This window comes from Podarcis gaigeae, assembly GCF_964106915.1.
Source record: "Podarcis gaigeae genome assembly, chromosome: 1".
NCBI lineage: Eukaryota > Metazoa > Chordata > Lepidosauria > Squamata > Lacertidae > Podarcis > Podarcis gaigeae.
In genome coordinates, this window is record NC_139678.1 from 27,720,500 (window position 1) to 27,740,117 (window position 19,618).

Here is a 19,618-nt window from a genome sequence, read left to right on the forward strand (position 1 = left end):
CTTCTAAGGCCAGGGGCGGTCCCGGCCCCCAGGAGCCCCGCCTCCTCTGGCCTTAAGGCGAGCACTCCTCCTGGGAGCAACCAGTTCCCTTCGCCTCTCTGCCCTAAGCCTCTGCAGATCAGGAGAGGCCGAAGGGTTACTGGGCCCTGGAGGAGGCTCACCTGACGCCACTGAGTCCTCAAGCACCTCTGGGGCCACAAGGGTTTCACCTGGGGCCAGCTCCTGGTGCTCTGCCACAGGTGCAGGCTCTTCAGCATCTAGGCCTTGCCCCAGTTCAGCCGGCCCTGGAGGCGGGGACTCCTGTGCAGGCTGGGATTCCTCTGGTTCATCCTCTGAAGCGGAATCCCAGGCCATCACACCATCCCCCCTCCCAGACACCCCCCTCAACCGAGGGTCCGGACCCGGCTTGCCGGGGCACGTCACATGGAACTCTCGGAGGCAGGCAGGTGCGTGGACGTTGGCCGCTGGTTCCCAGGAATGGTCCTCCGGTCCGTACCCCTTCCAGTCAATGAGATACTGCAGCTTTCCCCTGCGGTATCGGGAGTCCAGGATGCGTTCCACCTCGTACTCAGGCTCTCCTTGAACCAACACTGGCTGCGGTCGGGGACGGTTCGGGTGGAACTCGTCGGGTGGGGCCACCGGACTCAGAAGGGACCTGTGGAAGACCGGGTGAACCTTCAGGGTTGCGGGTAACCGGAGACGGAATGCCACAGGAGAGACTTGGTCCACGATAGGGAACGGGCCGGTGAAGCGGGCGTCCAACTTCCGCGAAGGTCGAGAGGGGTGGAGGTGGCGAGTGGAGAGCCAAACCAGGTCACCGACGCGAAGTTCCGGCCCCACCTGGCGGTGGTGGTCGGCCTGGGCTTTGTACGCTTCCTTGGCCTGGTGCAGTTGCTCCACCAAAAGCTGTTGCCGGGACCGCGGAAGCCGGCAGCACATCTGGAAACAGCCGTGGATGATAACCGTAACTGGCCTGGAATGGGGTCTGCTGGGTGGACGCATTTACCGCGTTGTTGTAGGCGAACTCCGCCAATGCCAGGTGGTCGACCCAGTCATCCTGCTGGTAGCTGCAGTAACACCGGAGGTACTGCTCCAGCACCGCGTTCGCCCGTTCCGTCTGGCCATCGGTCTGTGGGTGGTAGGCTGACGAGAGGCAGACCTCTGTCCCGAGAGTCTGGTGTAATGCTCGCCAGAACTGGGACATGAACTGAACGCCCCGGTCGGACACCACGCGCTCAGGTAGGCCATGCAGGCGGAAGACATGCTGAAGGTACAGCTGAGCGGTTTCCTTGGCTGTGGGTACAGATGGGCAGGGGGCGCAGTGCACCATCTTGGTGAAATGGTCGGAGAAAACTAGAAGGCAGGTACAGCCACGAGACGGGGTTAAGTTCACTACAAAGTCCAACGAAACCGTGTGCCAAGGGCGTGGTGGAACTGGCAATGGCTGAAGTAGGCCGGGGGGTCGCCCGGTAGGGCCCTTGGCGCGCCGACAGACATCACAACCAGCAACGTAGCGAGCCACGTCAGCCTTCAGGCGGGGCCACCAAAACTCACGACTTACCAGATGGGTGGTCCGATACCGTCCAAAATGCCCCGCTGCTGGGGCATCATGAGCCATCCGGAGAACCTCCAGCCGCAGTGGCCCTGGCGGGATATACAGACGACCGTGGTGCAGCAGAAGGCCCTGATGCAGGACCAGCCCCGGATACTGAGGGCTGGACCCTTCAGCCAGCTCCCGGAGTCGTTCCTGGGCCCAAGCGTCGACCCACTGCTGTTCCCGCACCCGAGCCTGCAGTGGCTCCGCCTCCTGGGTGGCCAGGAATGCAGCTGGAGGTAGGATCGTGGTGGGTACTGCTTGCTGTACCGTGTCTGCGTTGTCTTCAGGTTTCCGGGACAGGGCATCCGCTTTCTGGTTCTGAGAGCTAGGGATATAGCGGATCCGGAACTGGAACCGGGAAAAGAACAACGCCCACCGGATCTGTCTTTGGTTCAGCTTGCGGGTGGTCTGGAGGTACTCCAGGTTCCGGTGGTCGGTTCTCACCTCCACCGGATGTCGTGCCCCCTCAAGATGGTGGCGCCAGACCTCAAAGGCCACCTTGATGGCCAGTAGTTCCCGCTCCCACACAGTATAGTTACGCTCTGCTGGTAGGAGCTGGTGGGAATAGAAGGCACAGGGTAAGAGTGGCGCTTCAGGTCCATTCTGTTGAGACAGGACGGCACCGAGAGCCGTACTGGAGGCGTCGGTCTCCACCACAAAGGGTCGAGTGGGGTCAGGGTGTTGTAAGATTGGCGCCCTCTGGAAACAGGCCTTCAACCCCTGAAACGCCTCCTCTGCCTCCTTGTCCCAGGAAAACGGCGTCTTTGGGCGCGGTAGCCGGGTCAACGGGGTGGTGCGATGAGCATAATCTGCAATGAAGGTCCGGTAGTAGTTGGCGAACCCCAGGAAACGCTGTAGGTCCTTGCGGTTCCGGGGTGCCGCCCATTCTCGAACCGCTGCCACCTTCCCAGGGTCCATCTGCACCCCATCTGGAGAGAGCCGGTGACCAAGGAAGTCCACAGTCCGCTGATGGAACTCGCACTTGCTGAGCTTTGCGTACAAACGGTGCTCACGCAAGCGCTGCAGCACGGTCCGGACATGTCCCTCATGGCGAGCCGGGTCACGGGAGTAAACCAGTATGTCATCCAAGTACACCACCACGTACTTGTCTAACAAGTCCTGGAACACGTGGTTGATGTAGCGTTGGAACACAGCAGGCGCGTTGCACAAACCGAAAGGCATAACCAAGTATTCGAACTGCCCGTACCGGGTCCCAAACGCTGTCTTCCACTCATCCCCGGCTCGGATCCGAATCAAGTTGTAGGCCCCCCGGAAGTCCAGCTTGGTGAACACCTGTGCCCCTTGCACCCGCTCCAGGAACTCCGAGATAAGGGGCAAGGGGTACTGGTCTGGGATGGTAATTTTGTTTAGGGCTCGGTAATCATGGCAAGGGCGGAGTTCCCCACATTTCTTCTTAACAAAGAGCACTGGTGCTGCAGTAGGCGAGGTGGAAGGCCTAATGAACCCACGCTCCAGGTTCTTGCGCAAGAAGTCCTGCAAAGCCTCGCGCTCTGGCTCTGTTAGAGAATATAAGCGACTCACTGGTAAAGGAGCTCCGGGTTGGAGGTCTATGCCGCAGTCAAAAGGCCGATGCGGCGGCAGCTGGTCTGCCCCCCGTTCCTCGAACACGTCCTGGTAGTCCTGGTACACGGCTGGGAGCGTGGGTGCTGCTTCCTCCGTGGGCGCGGCCGCCAGCGTCTCGGATTGAGCATGGGAACATGGGTCTGGGAAGTGCACAGTCCGTTTGACCCAGTCAATCTGAACGTTGTGAGCTTCCAGCCAGTCCATCCCGAGCACTAGGGGGAACCGGGGCATAGAGGCAATGTCCAAAGTTCGCAACTCCCGGTGCTGCTGGAGACACAGGACCAGGGGCTGGGTCTCCTGAGTAACGGCACCTGAACGCAGAAGCCGTCCGTCAATTGCTTCCACCTGGACCGGTTCTGGCTTGTTCCGAAGTGGCACCTGATGATGGGCAGCAAAAGCAGCGTCCATATAGGAGCGGGTTGCTCCTGAATCTACCAAAGCATGGGTGAGGATCCAGGGCCCACCTGGAGGGTATAAACGTACCGAAACCATAAGATGTTGCAAGTCCATTGGTGCGGGCCCATTCTGCACTGTTTGGGACCCCCGGTAGCTAGGGCCATCAGCTACTGGGGTTGGCGGTTTCCCTGCGGCTGGCGTTTCTCAGGGCAGGACCGAGCGTAGTGTCCACTTCCGCCACAGTAGAGACATAGATTTCCCTCCCGACGTCGCGCCTTCTCTGCGGGGGAAAGGCGTGGCCACACTGCCCCGAGCTGCATAGGCTCCTCCGTTAAATCAGTTGTGACCGTGGGGCTGCCGGAAGGAACTGGTGCCGAGAACTGGAAGTGTCGGCGACCCCAGGCCTGACGACGATCCTCCAGCCGGTCGTCTATCTGCAGACTCCGTTGAATGAGAGTGTCCAGCGTGGTGGGGCGTTCCATTGTGGCCAGCTGGTCCAGTATCTCGTCCGAAAGCCCTTCGAGATACTGGTCCCGCAGTGCCGAGTCATTCCAGGTCAAGTCCTGTGCCAACAGCCGAAACTCCGTGGTATATGCGGCCACCGTGGACTTGCCCTGTTTCAACCGCCGAATTGCCCGGTTGGCTTGACTCCCTTTCTGGGGGTTGCCGAACGCGGCCTCCAAAAGATTGCAAAACCCCGTATAGTCTGCCAGCAAGGGGGAGTCTTGCCTGAGTAGCGGCAACACCCACTTGGCCGCCTGGTCCTTTAACAAACTAATCAAAAAGTGCACCTTGGTGCGGTCGTCAGGAAAGTTCCGGGCTCGCCCCTGAATATACAGCTTGGCCTGGGCAAGGAACATGGGAAAGCTGGCCGGGGCCCCATCAAATTTCTCAGGCAAAGCCACTGGGTACTTGCCAGGAGCCGGGGTGTCGGCCCCAGGAGCCGGTAGGGCTTCCAAGCGCTGCTGAAGTGCCGTAACGGCGTCGCTGAGCTGCTGCACGGTGTGAGTCAAGGCCTGGTTCTCCTGGGCCAAAGCCACCAGCGCAGCAGCCTGGTCAGCCATGGCCTCTGGCTCTTCCCGAACGCACCCCAACGAAGGGGTTGTGCGGGTGTGGCGGGAGCAAACTGTGCTGGTAAGGTACCGAAGAGGGGCGAGGTCCGAGGCGGAGAGCCGGGCGGGGAACAGGAATGCTGGAACAGGAGACCGAGCAGGGAACAGGAGCACCGGATGATCAGGAACAGGAGGCCGAGCAGGGAACAGGAGCACCGGATGGTCAGGAACAGGAGGTCGGGCAGGGAACAGGAGTACCGGATGGTCAGGAACAGGAGGCCGAGCAGGGGTCAGGAACACAGGAAGGTCCGAAGCCAACAACGACGTTGCTCCCGCAACCTGGGACCGGGCTGACTAGGCTTTTATCCTCTTCTAAGGCCGGGGGCGGTCCCGGCCCCCAGGAGCCCCGCCTCCTCTGGCCTTAAGGCGAGCACTCCTCCTGGGAGCAACCAGTTCCCTTCGCCTCTCTGCCCTAAGCCTCTGCAGATCAGGAGAGGCCGAAGGGTTACTGGGCCCTGGAGGAGGCTCACCTGACGCCACTGAGTCCTCAAGCACCTCTGGGGCCAGAAGGGTTTCACCTGGGGCCAGCTCCTGGTGCTCTGCCACAGGTGCAGGCTCTTCAGCATCTAGGCCTTGCCCCAGTTCAGCCGGCCCTGGAGGCGGGGACTCCTGTGCAGGCTGGGATTCCTCTGGTTCATCCTCTGAAGCGGAATCCCAGGCCATCACAATACTAATGCACCGGGTATGGGAAACAAGCAAGACAAATTTGAGTTCTTAATGCAGGATAGCAAATATGACCCATTAGGCATTGCTGTAACTGGGTGAAATGAGACAGACGACTGGAATGTATAAATTGAGGGGTATAAGTTGCTCAAAAGGACTAGATCAAACTGGAAGAGGGGAGGAGTAGCACTATATGTTAAGAACGTGTACACTTGTGAAGAGATCCATGACCAGGAAGGGTCCCAGAACAGATAATTAAATGGCCAGTCTTTGAGCACTTTGATGGTCTGTGTTCAAAGAATGTGTGGATAGGGAGCAAACACATTTGTGCTGCCATGTCCCCATTGTTCCTACCCTCCCTACCTCAGCATCATGCTTTCAGCATTTCAGAACTTTGTGTTGAATTTGTGAAGATTGGAAGTGGGTTAGAATATTTGCATCCCTCTTTGCAGAAGAAGAGTTTGGATTTGATATCCCGCTTTATCACTACCCGAAGGAGTCTCAAAGTGGCTAATATTCTCCTTTCCCTTCCTCCCCCACAACAAACACTCTGTGATGTGAGTGAGGCTGAGAGACTTCAAAGAAGTGTGACTAGGCCAAGGTCACCCAGCGGCTCATGTGGGGGAGCAGAGACGCGAACCTGGTTCCCCAGATTACGAGTCTACCACTGTTAACCACTACACCGTGCTGGCTCTCCAAAGAGACTCTCACAGTGACCATCAAAAGCTTCACAGATATACTCAGAAATAACATGGTGCCAGGTTTATTCAGACAGTATATTTTTTTCCTTGCTCTTGGCCTTCCCTGGTGTCACTAGCAGCTCCCACTGAGGTAGAGGAGCCAGATCTTCTGGCGGCAGTGGTGGTGTGACATGGCCAGTGTGTATAGCCGTCCTTCATGTGCTTTCTGAATGTGAATAGACCTAACACATTAGTAGGGCTATCAGGAAAAAGCAGCGGTAATTTCAGACTTCCCTTTTACTTCGCTCAGTCCGTTTAGTGTCTGCTTACTGTCCTCAGCGTTTCCAATTCTACTTCTTGCCCTAGGCCCACTTGCAAGCTGTATTCTCTCCCATATCCCCTTTCAACACCAAAAGGAAAGAAACTTAACTTTGGAACCAACTTCCTCAGTCTTGACCTCAAGGAACTGATTATGGTCTGTGAAGGACCAAGTTGCTCCAAAGGGATGAATAAAAATTCTGGAGTCCATTTCTTTAAGAAGGGTGGAAAACACATTGCCTCCTATCATTTTTAGCCCTGGTCTTCAAAACAGATGTTTGCTGGGCACAGATGAATCCCTTTGTCCAGGTGGCTGCAAAGAACAAAGAGCCTTTTCTAAGGCAAGGAAATTAGAGCTGTGGGAAGGGGAGTGTGTTAATTGTACAAAACTGCTGGATTGAGATTTAGGAAACCAGGACTGGGATTTGAGGGGAGAAAGTGTATATTCTCTAGTCGTAACACACTTGCCAGAGAAAGGAACAATGTTTGATTTGCAGAAGGAGACCTTGCAGGGACTTAAGGTTTACGTGGGAAATGCCATATTGCTTTTCTCCTTAATTCCCTGGGAGTGGCGGGCTGTACTTATATGGTGGAAAATTAGAGGCACTCTTCATCTGCTCAGAGAGACTATACTCCTGCTGGCTTCTAGGAATGAGTCGGGCTACCAAGCTGAAACATAAGTTGTAGACCCCCTGAATATGGTTTATGTTTATCAAGGGCTCAAACATCAAAAGACAAATGAAAGACTCCCCTTCTCAGGATTTTAAAGTCAGTCTCTCATAATTATATGGCCTGACTTGTGACTGGGTGAACATTTGGATATTCAAGGCCTGAATACTTCCTCTGGAACTCTCACATTGTTTCTTTTGTACACCAGAGAAGCATGTAATCCAAAGAATAATTTGTTCTTCCAACATGCTTGTAAAACCTTTTTGAGTTTTGCACATGTTCTAGCTAAACGGTTTCAATGCATGCCAAGTACTGTTTGGGTTAGATTTGTTTGAAGCACATCCCAACATTGTTTTGGTGCCACTGCCGATTGTATCTCTAGGGGTTACAATAGTACCAACTGTGCAGACCATCCACCAATTGTTATCCTGCAGTGTAAAACAGCACTTCCCAGAGTTCACTTGCTCTCACTATGGGCATTTCTCAACAACAACAATAATCCTGTACAGGAAGATATCACCGTGGGTTAACTGATCATATGTGTCTGTCTATAAGTGAAGCCTACTGAGTTGCAAAGATTGCTATAAGTAGGCATAGCAAACATGGCATATTTGTTCCAGAAGTATCAACTTCTGTGGTGACACTGTCTGCCACCTCCTTCCCTCCCCACACAAAAAAGCATTTGTAGTGACACGCACCCAATCATAAGGTAGCAGAATAACTACATCCATTGTTACATCTACTTTCTGGCCTGGTCTTTGGCTGATTTTAAAACGATGGCAACTGCTATATTGTTTTCAGTGGCTTATGGTGCCATGTGGCAGGCTAACATCACTTATGGAAAATGTCCTGTGTTATGGAAGTATACAAAGGAAGAACTTGCAATTGACATCCTTTAAAACAACAACAACTTTGCTGCAGTTTTATGCCATATGTGCAATGGCTGTTTTGCAGTGTACAAAAGCTATTCAGCTTTCCCCAGAATCCACATGTTCTCGCTACATTCTGCTCTGTGAGGAAAAAGCCTTGTGACAGAATGGTTCTGTGGACTGAAGCCCAAAACTGCAGTTATGCAGAATAGTACCTCTGAGAGTCTACTTTGTCAGCTGCAACAGAAATTCTGGCAACAAATGCCCTTTTCATTTGACAGATGGAACTGTGTAGTTGGCTTGTGAATCTATAATTGCTCGATAATTGCCTTTCGGGTAATGTGTAGGTTGCATATTATAAATACATTAAAATGGATTAAGTACAAGACATATCTGCTGCCCAAAGTGTCAAATCTTGCTAAGAATAAACGATATAAAATATAACCAAAGGTAGGGGGGTCGCAGGGAGGGTTACAGTGGGATTCCTCAAAGTTATGTCAGGAGTAGAAACAGAAATGTTAGACGTTCAGGAGAGTTGCTTTATTTTGCTCATATACCAAGTCCACTTTGAGCATTTTGAGCATATATGAAACCCACTTCGTTCTTCAAAGGAGCACACCCATTGCTGCCATTATGTCTGGTGAAAACCAACTTTGGGTCACCGTTCGGCTTTAAAGGGTCTTCTCTGTGACCCTTTCATGAGATGTGGACATCAGAGTTGTAACCTCATCTATGCTTTCATACCCTTTTGAGTTGCCAGTTCATCAAACTGACAGACTTGAGGAGAACGTTTGCGTGGATTGGGAAGTAGCCGTGTAGGCCAGCTTGGCATGGAGTCTCTGCTTTTGTTATGGACCTTCAGTCTTGCAGCCTTATTTTTGGATGCCCAGAAACAAGTCTGGATTTTTAGAGTTGCAGAGGTGTTGAAATTAATGTGAGTTGTCAAAGGAATGTGCATAAATGCCAACAATAAAAACTGACAGCACAAACGGGGAAATGCATACATTGTCTGGTCAATATGTAGTGTCTCCAATTTAGGATGAAGAATTGAATTTCACCTCTGGGCTTTGTACATTACTTGATCAATGTGCTTAGCTACCAAGTGCATATTGACCAGGCAGTGTACAAACTTCCTTGTTTTTATGATCAGTTTTATCGACCTCCTCTGTGCTTTCGTGTGAACTTGACAATCACTAGTGATTGTCCACATTTCTGAATTCAGTTAACATTTAATCCCCAATTTAGAAAGGGACCAATCTTGGCATACAGTGCTACACAGACATAAATTTTCTCCTATGCAGAGATAATCTCAGAGAAGAAGAACACCCACATTTTTATTTTTATAAGTAAAACTAGGAAGCACAGCAGCTTCTTGACCCGTTTTCTAAATAAACATTTGTGCTGCACTTCAGAAATGTTAGTATATATTTCTCCCCTTCTTTCCTGTTCCTTCTTTCTGTCCTTCAGTTCTCCAGCCATTCAAGTTCTATTGTCAGCACAAAAGGATGAGAGCATAAAACGTTAGCCCTGCTAGATCAAACCAAAGTCCCACCTAGTACAGCATTTTGTTCCCACTAGTGGCCAGCCAAATGCCCATAGGTAGCCTGCAAGCAGGATATGAACAGCACAACACTCTTCTGCTCATGTTCCCCAGCTACTGACATTCTGAGGTGTACTGCCTCTGGTGCAGCTATTATGACTCTTAATCTTTGATAGCCTTATCCTCCATCAATTTGACTAACCGCCTTTTAAAGCTACCCAGGTTGGTGGCCGTCACTCCATCTTGCCATAGCAAATTCCATAATTTCCTATGAACTGTGCGAAGATGTACTTTCTTCTGTTTGTCCCGAATTTCCCACCGTTCAGCTTCATCGGACGACGCTTGTTTCAGAATTATGAGGGAGGAAGAAAATGTGTCCACATCTACTTTCTTTTGGCTTTATTCAGGGCTCCTGTATGTTGATTTATAATGTTACGATATACTATCTTTAAAAGTGGACATAGATTTTCCCATATTGACAGCACAGGAATAATTGAGCAGTGCAGCCATAAAATGAAAATAATTTCTTATTCATCCAGTTCAAAGAGGCCTGTTTAAAACACATGTACCAGATTAACTGCTGCAAGAGGGTAGGGTCTTATCTGCTGAATTTGAGAGAGTTTGAAATACATTCCAGGTCTGTTGCCAGCTACTGCTTGCTCAGCGTCCCTTCTGAAATGAATAGGTAGGTATTTTCCATTCAGGTCCTAGGGAGCAGCTGTTCCGCATCACAAAGTACGCTATCACAATTGGCACAATTTTTAGCAGCCTCAGCAATGAGGTTTATGGATACCAAATTGAACTGCTTCTTAATCAGTTTGGATCAGAGTTACAGCATATTAATGAACAACCCATTTTCTGAAAGCAGAAACTGCTCCTATCTGTGTCTCTCATACGGGGCATAAAGGATAAAGGAGTCCATTCTCTAAGTTTGCTCATCTGACTCTGTTTGTGTATAGTAGGTTCACAGAAAACCGAACTTTGGAGGGTGGGTGGAGGTGGGGGGGGGGGATAGAGCCACTCAGTGACCTGTACAGTAGCTTCCCACATAGTCAAGACTTATGATGGGGTATGAAAACCTCATTGATTTAGTATTTGGGAATTTGTCTGCCGACTGTCATGTTGTTTCAGTGTCTGAGACAAACCACAAAGGGTATCCGTTCTTCTGGAATGTTGTTTTTAATTCTACCCCACAAGTTTCCTGCCATGATTTCTGATCAGAAGGAGATTGATGCCACAGTTGGGCTAACGTCTTAAGTTAGCCTGTTAGCCAGTTGGTGGCAGCAGACCAAGGCAGAAGCTTAGGTGTCTTAATTATTCACAAGTTAAGTCGTAACTGAAGGCAGTCTGCTAGACAGTGGCCTGTTTTGTGCATATTGTAAGATGATTTAAAATATGATCCCGTATTTTCCACACAAGAATTGGCTGTTGATTTTGGGTGAATTTGGAAAGGGGATTTTTATATATATATAAAAATCCAGCTGAAGCACATGTGATTTGTTTTGAATAGCCTCAGCTCAAGCAAGGGATAGTGCTTTCTTTTTATGGGTATAATAAAACAGGAGAATGTGCTGACAAATGTTTTAAGATCCTGTTCAGTGGCTGTCCTTTTCAACTCCTACCAATTTGTTGCGCCTTCCTAAATATTAATCTTGTTTGGAGGATGAAGGAGCTCATGCTTACGCTCAACTCTGTCTGCAGCAGATATACAGAAATACTACCTGTGTTTAATAGTTTGTGGTTGTTAATTCTTAGCTGGGCTGTTAGGGATTTTGATATCCAGGAAAATAGTGGAGGTGCAGTTACAGTATGCTCATTTTGTGCTTGCAGGATGTGATGCCACTTACCCAGAGTTAAACAGCTCAAAGGAAAGAATAGCAGGCTTCTGTCGCTCAATATTTATTATTATTATTATTATTATTATTATTATTAAATTTTGACATAAATATATTTCACAAACGTACAAAAGACAAAATGAAAAAAAAAACAGAAAAAGAGGAAGAAAAAAAGAGAGAGAAGAAAAGAAAAACACGAAAAACATACAACTTTAAATGACATTAATCTACTTCCCTTTATCTCGATTTCGGAAAATATTATCTTGTTTATCTATCTGCTGTGTCTATTCCTTAATAAAACATTTTACGTAGTAAGCGTTATCTCATGCCTACTGTGAATTCTGTAAGTACATATATGTTGTCGCTCAATATTTCATGATCTGTGCAGGATCTTTGATAGTGGATCCTGATATTATCTCTAACCATAGTGGTCAGGTGCCAAAAGGCTAGCTTACTGTATAGACTGCAATCCCTAGTGTTCATAAATGTGTTCTGTATCCTTCTCCAGTGGTAGCTCCCTGCACAGTTTACTTGTATGAGCTGCCAAGCCATTTTTTCAGTACGCTAGTTCGCTTTATGATGTAGGTTAGAAGTAGAGAGTCTGTGGCCTCCTGATGTTGTTCTACTCCAACATTGCTTCATCCCTGTCCATTGTTCGTGCTGGCTAGGAGCTGACCTGCTCTGATCACAAGTGAAGTTTCTAAATTTCTACATTCTGACTTGCAAGCTCTAATTTAATGAATCTTTCTTCCATTTTCTTCCCACTAAGCAAATGGCATGGATTTCCATACTTAGTTGTGGTAGGATAGAATATAAATTTGAATATTTTTCTGATTAAATGTATGCTTATACACAGCCTCTGGGATTGGTGGATTAAAATAATCTAAATAAATAAATGACAAATATGCTTTCCTCCCTCCTGGTTAGGGGGAGACATGTTTGACAACCTATATTTAGCTTTCTACATATAATTCTACTACTTTTGAAGAAAATTATAACTTTTGTTTTTACCCCAGAATGAGGTGTTTACGTCAGCTGTGCAAATATTTTTGCAATGTCTGGAGCCCTTCATCTTTTACTTGCCCCTCCCCTCTTCCTCCCCTCCCCTGCTGCTTGATGTCTCTATAGGGCCCACTCTTGCGCCTGCTCCACAGTATCTGATCAGCCAAGATAATCCTGCTTTGCTCCTTTTATCATGGAAAAGAGCATCTTGCAGCAGAACAATATTACTGTGTATTTGGCCTTAAAGGTCCATGAGAAAGAGAGCCCCCAAGCCTCCATAGAACAACACTGCTGCTCCCCCATCTTAAGAAAGAGAAGTACTGCACAGGGCTGTTGTATTTGCTGAGGTGGCGCAGCAAAGATGCCCAAGAAACAGGGCACCACCCGGGCCTGGTTTCTAAAAGAGTGGGACCAGTAGTTGGGAATAATAGCAGGGAAGGAAGAACCAGGTACAATTTCTCAATCAGCGACTTGCTCAGAATCAATTGATGAGCAAGTGAGTGGCACATCTGGCTTATACTTATAAGTACCTCTAATTTGGAACTCTGTTTACTAAATTCTAGCCTCCTGTGAGATAATGAGGCTGATTTTCTGATTTCTTTTAGTTTGGGAATGGTTCAAGTTTGGCAGCATTTATGTACCTGTTCATTTGCATCAATTCATAAGGCACATTGTTTCCTTTTTCTTGATGTTCTTTTTTTCTTTTTTGAATATGCAGATCTACTGGAGAAGACTCTCAGGAAGGAGGAAGAAATAGGTGCTCTGCAGGTATTTTCGTTTATTTGATTGCAGTAGCCTTCCAGCAGAGGAAAGGCTGCAGCTCAGTGGTATAACATACTGTCTACACATGGAAAGTGCCTGATTCAGTCGCTTTAAAATGTGATGGCACAAGGATGGAGAGACCCAGCATGAGACTCTGAATAGATGGTGCCTGTCAGGAAATACAGTTCTGGGCTGAAGGACTCGTTATGTGGCAGCTTCTCATATTTTACCTTTTAACCTTTGCACATTATGTATTCATAATTATGACTATCCAGAATTGTCTCTCTCATGAACCATGCTGTGGTTTGACAATGATGGCTCAGCAGTTGGATTGTGTGGGTGTTGGTTGCTGATTGCCAGCCAATAATTAGATAATATAGCCAACCCAACCAGCTTACAGCATCTCATCCTGTGTTTTTACAATCTGCTGTTTGTCTGATCTACACACTCTGTAGCCACAACTGAAACTCAAGCCATGTCTTCCCAAAGCCTGTGGACAGCAGATCCAGCCCATCAGCAAAAAGAGGCCTCCCCCCACACAGCCAAAGCTGTACTTAGTGTGTCTATTTTGGAAGTTCATATTTTTAAATTGGTTACTTCGTGTTGATGATACATATTCATAAGTGGAAGGTAGTAAGAACTAAATAGAGAACTCTCTTCTGTAGAGAACAAGAAAAGGCAGTTTGAAGCAGGGCTGGTGTTGTATCATGCTAGAAGGAATGTGTAAATATTTTATTGCCGAATACCCATTAGATTTATTTGGACTATGCATTGCTGGAGGAAACGGGGCATTAGCATAATGGGTATGTGTGTGTTTGTGATATTTGATATTGTTGCCGTTTTTTTGGTGCTCCAGTTCATGATTGTTCTAAATTTTCTGTTTCTTCTGTAATGTAATGGCATCTTTCTATTTTGCATCATCCACATTTATAGCTACTGCCCACTCCTTTATATGTACAGTGGTACCTTGATACTCAAACGGCTTGGCTCCCGAACAAATCGGCTCCCGAACGCTGCAAAGCCGAAAGTGTGTGTTTTGGTTTGCAAACATTTTTGGGAAGCCGAACGTCTGACATGACCTCTGCGGCTTCCGATTGAGTGCAGGAAGCTCCTGCAGCCAATCAGAAGCTGCGCCTTGGTTTTCAAATGGTTTCACGAGTCGAATGGACTAAGTTGGATAATCAAGGTACCACTGTATAATGAAAATCTTGAACCTACTTGCTTTTGTAAGTATTACTGCATGCCGGCATAAATTCACTATAAAGAAATTCCAGCAGAACTTTGTTTTTCCCTGTGCAAAAGATGTGCCTGTAGCAGTTTTCAACATTTGCTATTCTAGGAATCACATCTAACCCCAGCCTGTTACCTGGGGCCCACTTTATTTTGTTTTTGATGCCCACATCCACCTCTCTCATATCCTGGTTATAGTGTAAGGTCTAAGATTTGGTATTGCAAGTTGCAAGTTCCCAAGTTGAATCATGCCACTGCCTTTAACTTGGTGACCTTATTTTTTTTGAGAATGCAATTTTAGGCTGTCAGAATTTTTTTATTTATTTTTGCTGAAGTGCAGGCATATGAATTCAATTTTGGTAAACCAGTTTTAGTCTGGCAGGATTTGTTGTCTTAAAACCATGTGTATTATAAATAATTCCATTGCCCTTGACGTTCTTTCTTCCCCCCATTTTTAATTTTCTGTAGTTTGGCCTCTTCTGTAGTTTGGCTAATGCTTAGAAAGCATGTGCAATAGGGGATCAGGACTGTATTGGTTCGTCTCTACGGCAGGGCTCTCACCTCCCTGCCTGACATTCATGCAATTTCACATTTGTTAATCCCTTGAGACGACATCAGTTTGCCACGAGTCCTCAAATAGTAGCGCCAGTGTTCATGAGACTTGCCAAGGTTGACTGAATTCATCAGTACCTGCTGGTGTGCATTAATTCAGCGTATCTACACATTTTTAAAAAATAAACTCCCTTGTTCATAAAATCCTTTTCCATTCCATTTTTGTCAGTGTTGCTAAAGTTCTTAATATAGCTTTTCTTCTTACAAACAGAAGGAAAGTAAAGATTCAGTAACTTGTTTTTTGCAGTTATTATGCAAGTCTTTAACGCAACATTGGCATTGATCATAAATACAGGATTTAAGGGATACCAGATTTCTGAAGACATTCCTGCATTTAGGGGAGGGGGTAAATCTAAAAGGGAGCAAGTCTGCATTTAGTGAAGAGGGTAAATCTAAAAGGGAGCTTAAATACAATAATAGTAGAAAATATAACATTGACATATGAAGAAGGCCCCAGCAATGGCAACACAGATTTGGAGTTTACAGAACTACATTTCCTTCCCAAATGAAAAAACCCTGAATAGATTTATCTCAGGGTTCTATAGATTAGAAAAGAGATTTATTGATCTATCTTGTTCTCCATTTCTTATTTTACAAGGTATTATTCCCCCTTCCCTTAATTGCTGCATTTCATTCAAGCCTTGGCACCTCTTACAGGTGAAGCTATGAGCATGTAGAAATGTTTATGAATTATTATGTATGTTTATGTATGTTAGGAGCAGGTTGTCTTAGGTGCTGTGAATGTGCTTTCAGGCCAGACGCTGGAGGCAACTTTGCACCTTTGCTCAGCACTGGCTTGGGAGAGGTAGTCAGGTTGCTGCCATGTCCTGTACATCTTCACATCCACAGGCCAGGAAAAGCATCTGATCTCCTGGTCAGCTTTGTGATAGAATGGAAAGCAAGGGAAATACGCCAAACTGAAGATTGTAGCTTTTGAATGAGGGGAATTAATGTTTCAGATGTCCAATTAACAGTAACGTTTTCCATGTACCTTTGGGCAGTGCTCTCTCATACGCAGAGTGCATGCACACATCTCACCACACATGATTGTATGAGGCTAAAACAGCTCTTTGAGACATTGGATGGAAGGGAGGAAAGAAGGAAGGGGCGGTATACAAATGCAACAATTTAAATACGTTTGGGGGCAGTAGGGAGGAATAGTTCATCTCTCTGCATAGTCATAATTAGTGGCGGTTGCATCAACTTTACTTGGCTAAATATTTGCCATGGTAGAACCAATTCCTGGCCACCATCACTGAGCAGCAACTGAGGGAATGGTGGACACCACATCCTTGCTTGAGCAGAGCCAAGGAGAGGAACAGCTATCACAGGATTAAGCAACTATGTGCTTCCTGATTGGCCATCGCTGCCTAATGTAGGTGCAGACCAATGATGTCAGTGGCCCTTGGGAGATGCTATTGGCTAGTCAGCCAGGCTGGCCAGCACTAACCCAGCTGCCTCTTCTACCTTCTCCTTAACATAATGCTTAGGAAGGTGCCATTTCCCAAAGTCACTGCTCAGTAGCAGTGGCCAGATTCTGCCCCCACATCACCAGCTGCTGAGAAAAAGTAAACTTGAACCAAACACCACAGAGAAAATTTTTGTTCTAGGTCTGGAGACTCTCAAAAGATAAAGGTCCATTAATTATCATTTGAAACCAGAGCTAGACAAAAGTTATAGGGAAAGTGTTCTGTGAAAGTAACAATTTTACATTGTCTAAGAGGTTGACTGACTACCCTAATGGGTCTTTTTAATCTCTGCTTTCACTGATTGTAGACAGGATAAAATTAGCTTTGTGCTGTAATCTTTCAGCCTTGCCCTGCTGCCAAAGGGTAAGCAGGGTCTTCAGCCAATTAGGCTATCAGTTCTCAATTTACTACCCTGTTACAAGCTCAGGAGAACAGAGAAGTGAACCTAGTAAAACACAGTTTCACTAAAGTTTCAGTGATCATTAAGTTTTATCACTTTGTTTTACCAGAAATGTGCAACTTAATTTTAAACTCAAATTTATAGCAAAATAAAGCCTGCAAATAGGATGCTCTGAGAGTAATGTGTGTGTCTGCGGAAAATATTGAAGTTCGGCAACTGACTGGGTTTGAGCTCACTACATAAAACAAAAAAGAAATCTTCAGTGGTGCTTTAATTCATCGAGATAATAAGAACAGAGTGTCTCCATGGAAGAAAACAGGCCATTCTTTATATAGAAGAATTGAAGCACAGGTTTCCCATGGTTGTCTCCTTTGCCTCTCTCCACGGCTCAAGATAAAGAAGCAAATGCACAGCAAAGCCGAAAGGGCAGCCTCCAAGAAAGCCACGTCCTCTTCTGCAGCCTCCCCACTTGTTTCCTGCCTCAGCCAAAGGAGAAGCTGTTCTCCTGACTTTAATTATAATTTAGTTCTTTTCATATATTGTCACATTAGAGCAGATCAGTCATGCTTGGCTCATGTGCTGAGAACACACAGAACACTTGGAAGATTTGACTCAGTGGTGAAGTGCATATTTCTTGTGCAGAAGTTTAACTCCCAGCATCTCCAGTTAAATGGTCATAGATTCATAACATTGTAGAGTTCAAAGAGACCCTGAGGACCATCTAGTCCAACCTCCAGAAATGCAGGGAATTCATATGGGGATCAAACCTGCATCCTTGGCATTATCAGCACCACATTCTAACCAGCCAGTAGGTGATGGGCTAGACTTCCTGCTGGAGGCCCTGGAGAGCTGCTACCAGCCAGAATTGACCGTACTGTGTTAGATTGTCTGTCTCAGTATAAGGCAGCTTTGTATGACCACATCAGGAAATAGTTTGAGGCTCTTTGTAATGGTCTGATACTGGCAGTCGTGGCCAGTGAAGTTTGATGTTGAGTGGGAGGCCACAAAAAAACCACGGTTAGGTTACAATCCTCTTTCTAATTTCCTAGGAGTGAGTCCAATTGATTTCAGTTCATTGGATAGCACTGTCACACCATTATTGAGGTTTTTCAAAGCAGTGGGCGCCTTTGCCTCAGGTAAGCTACACGACCCTGATGCATGTAGCAAGCAATTTATAATTTTCACAGAAGCTGTCCAGCTCTGTGTCTGAGGTCAGTGATCAATCTTCCACAAAATCTCAGGACTCTTCTACTTTCAGCTCAATTCTAAATGAGCTTCCTCAGAAATATGTTGTATTTGAACACATGCCGTGCATAAGATTTTGGCAAAATTGGAAATGGCTTCTTCAGCAAATCCTTGGGAATATGACTTTGAAAAGTTTTGTTACTAGGCAAGTAGGGCCTGCTCCAGCATCCAATAAAGGTGAAGACAAAACAGAGTTTAACTAGCAATTGAGCAGACCCATTATCTACATTTAAGAGTCTGGTTGATTTCTAGTGGCTCTATTGGCATGGCCCATGTACCATAATGCTGCTTATTCTCTTCTTATGGGGAATCAATAAGTATATTTTTAACGGATTATATGCCATTTTAGTTCTTCATATCTTTTATAATCAATATTTTTAAAGCAGTAGGTAGGCAAGGGTGCCAAACCTAGTGCCAGCTGTGGAAGAACTGTTGCTTTCGACCCCTGCAATCACTGCACATGAAAGACATAGCTGACAGTGGTGATGTGTATTGAGGGCCCTGATTTGGAATCAGCTCTTTGTCAAGGTCTCTTTGCAAGCATTTGGGAAATGCTCATTTGTTTCCCTAGAATTCTCTCCCAGTTTGTAATAATGGTGTAGTCTTTTTTGCTTTTGTTGCTCCTAAAAAGCATCTCTGCTTTTCAGGTAGTCCCATCAACATTCGCTCTAATTTTGCTAATGGCAGCTTATACAGAGGCAAAAGCCCCCAAAGGCCAAACTATTGTGGCAGTAGTTTGGAAGAAACTGCATTGTTTCTTGAAGCCTTAACAAGATTTCGGGGGGGGGGGGTTGTGTATGTGTGTGTGTAGCTCTGAGTTGTCATTGGTATCTAGCTCTTCACTGGGAAGCAGATGAAATTTTAAGGGGAGTTGAAAACCATGTGCAGAATCTCAGTTTACATTCTGAGCCGGAGAAGAACTAACAGGAAAAATGATACATTTCTATTCCAACCCAGGTAATTAGCAGTAGTGACAGCACTACTCATATTGTGCATGTTCACGGTTGCCACCGCCACTAGCAACCAGGGAAGAGAAAGGTTAGGTGAGGGCAGAGGCATACCTAGGCTCTCTTACGCCCTTGGCAAAGAGATGTATCGGTACCTCTGAAGCTGCGAGAGACCATGGACCAGAAGCTTTGGCACTCTGCTAGTGACTCTATATGAACATTGGGGTTGGGCCTGCTCTGCTCACATCTCCCTCCTTAGTTGGTTTCTAAGGTCCATTGGACAATTTGTTACAGTGGTACCTCCGGTTATGAATGGGATCCATTCTGGAGGCCCAGCTGCATCCTGAAAACTTCGTAACCAGAGGCTCCCTTCTGCACATGTGTGCAGTGCAATTGAGCGCTTCTGCGCATGCGTGTGCGGCAAAACCTGGAAATATACACTTCCTGGGGTACTGTGTTTGCAACCCGAGGATTACATTACCTGAAGGTAACATAAGCCAAGGGTCCACTGTATTTATTTTGACCTCCCTCCTCCATTGGTCTGTCTGTCTAAGCATGTGAATGGACATGCTGCTAGCCAGAATGGAGAGGCGTGGTTTTTGTGCCCCCTCTGGGCTAGTGGCCTTGGTATGCCCATGGGCAAGGGTGGCATTTATTCCCAGGCCAGCTTGTACCTGTATATAGGCAA

At 47.0% G+C, this 19,618-nt stretch overlaps 1 protein-coding gene across 7 annotated transcripts in view; it reads left to right on the top strand.

Moving 5' to 3' along the window:
• The window catches only part of CEP128 (centrosomal protein 128), a 187,994-nt gene that overhangs the window by 126,173 nt on the left and 42,203 nt on the right, over positions 1–19,618 (top strand). For all 7 annotated transcript variants that reach the window (XR_014562471.1, XM_083732094.1, XM_083732095.1 and 4 more), the window contains one exon: positions 12,984–13,033. Coding sequence is in view for 6 of the 7 variants with exons in the window: in XM_083732094.1 (XP_083588220.1) it covers positions 12,984–13,033 (50 nt within the window). In the remaining variant the exon portion in view is untranslated. The remainder of the gene's footprint in view (positions 1–12,983; positions 13,034–19,618) is intronic.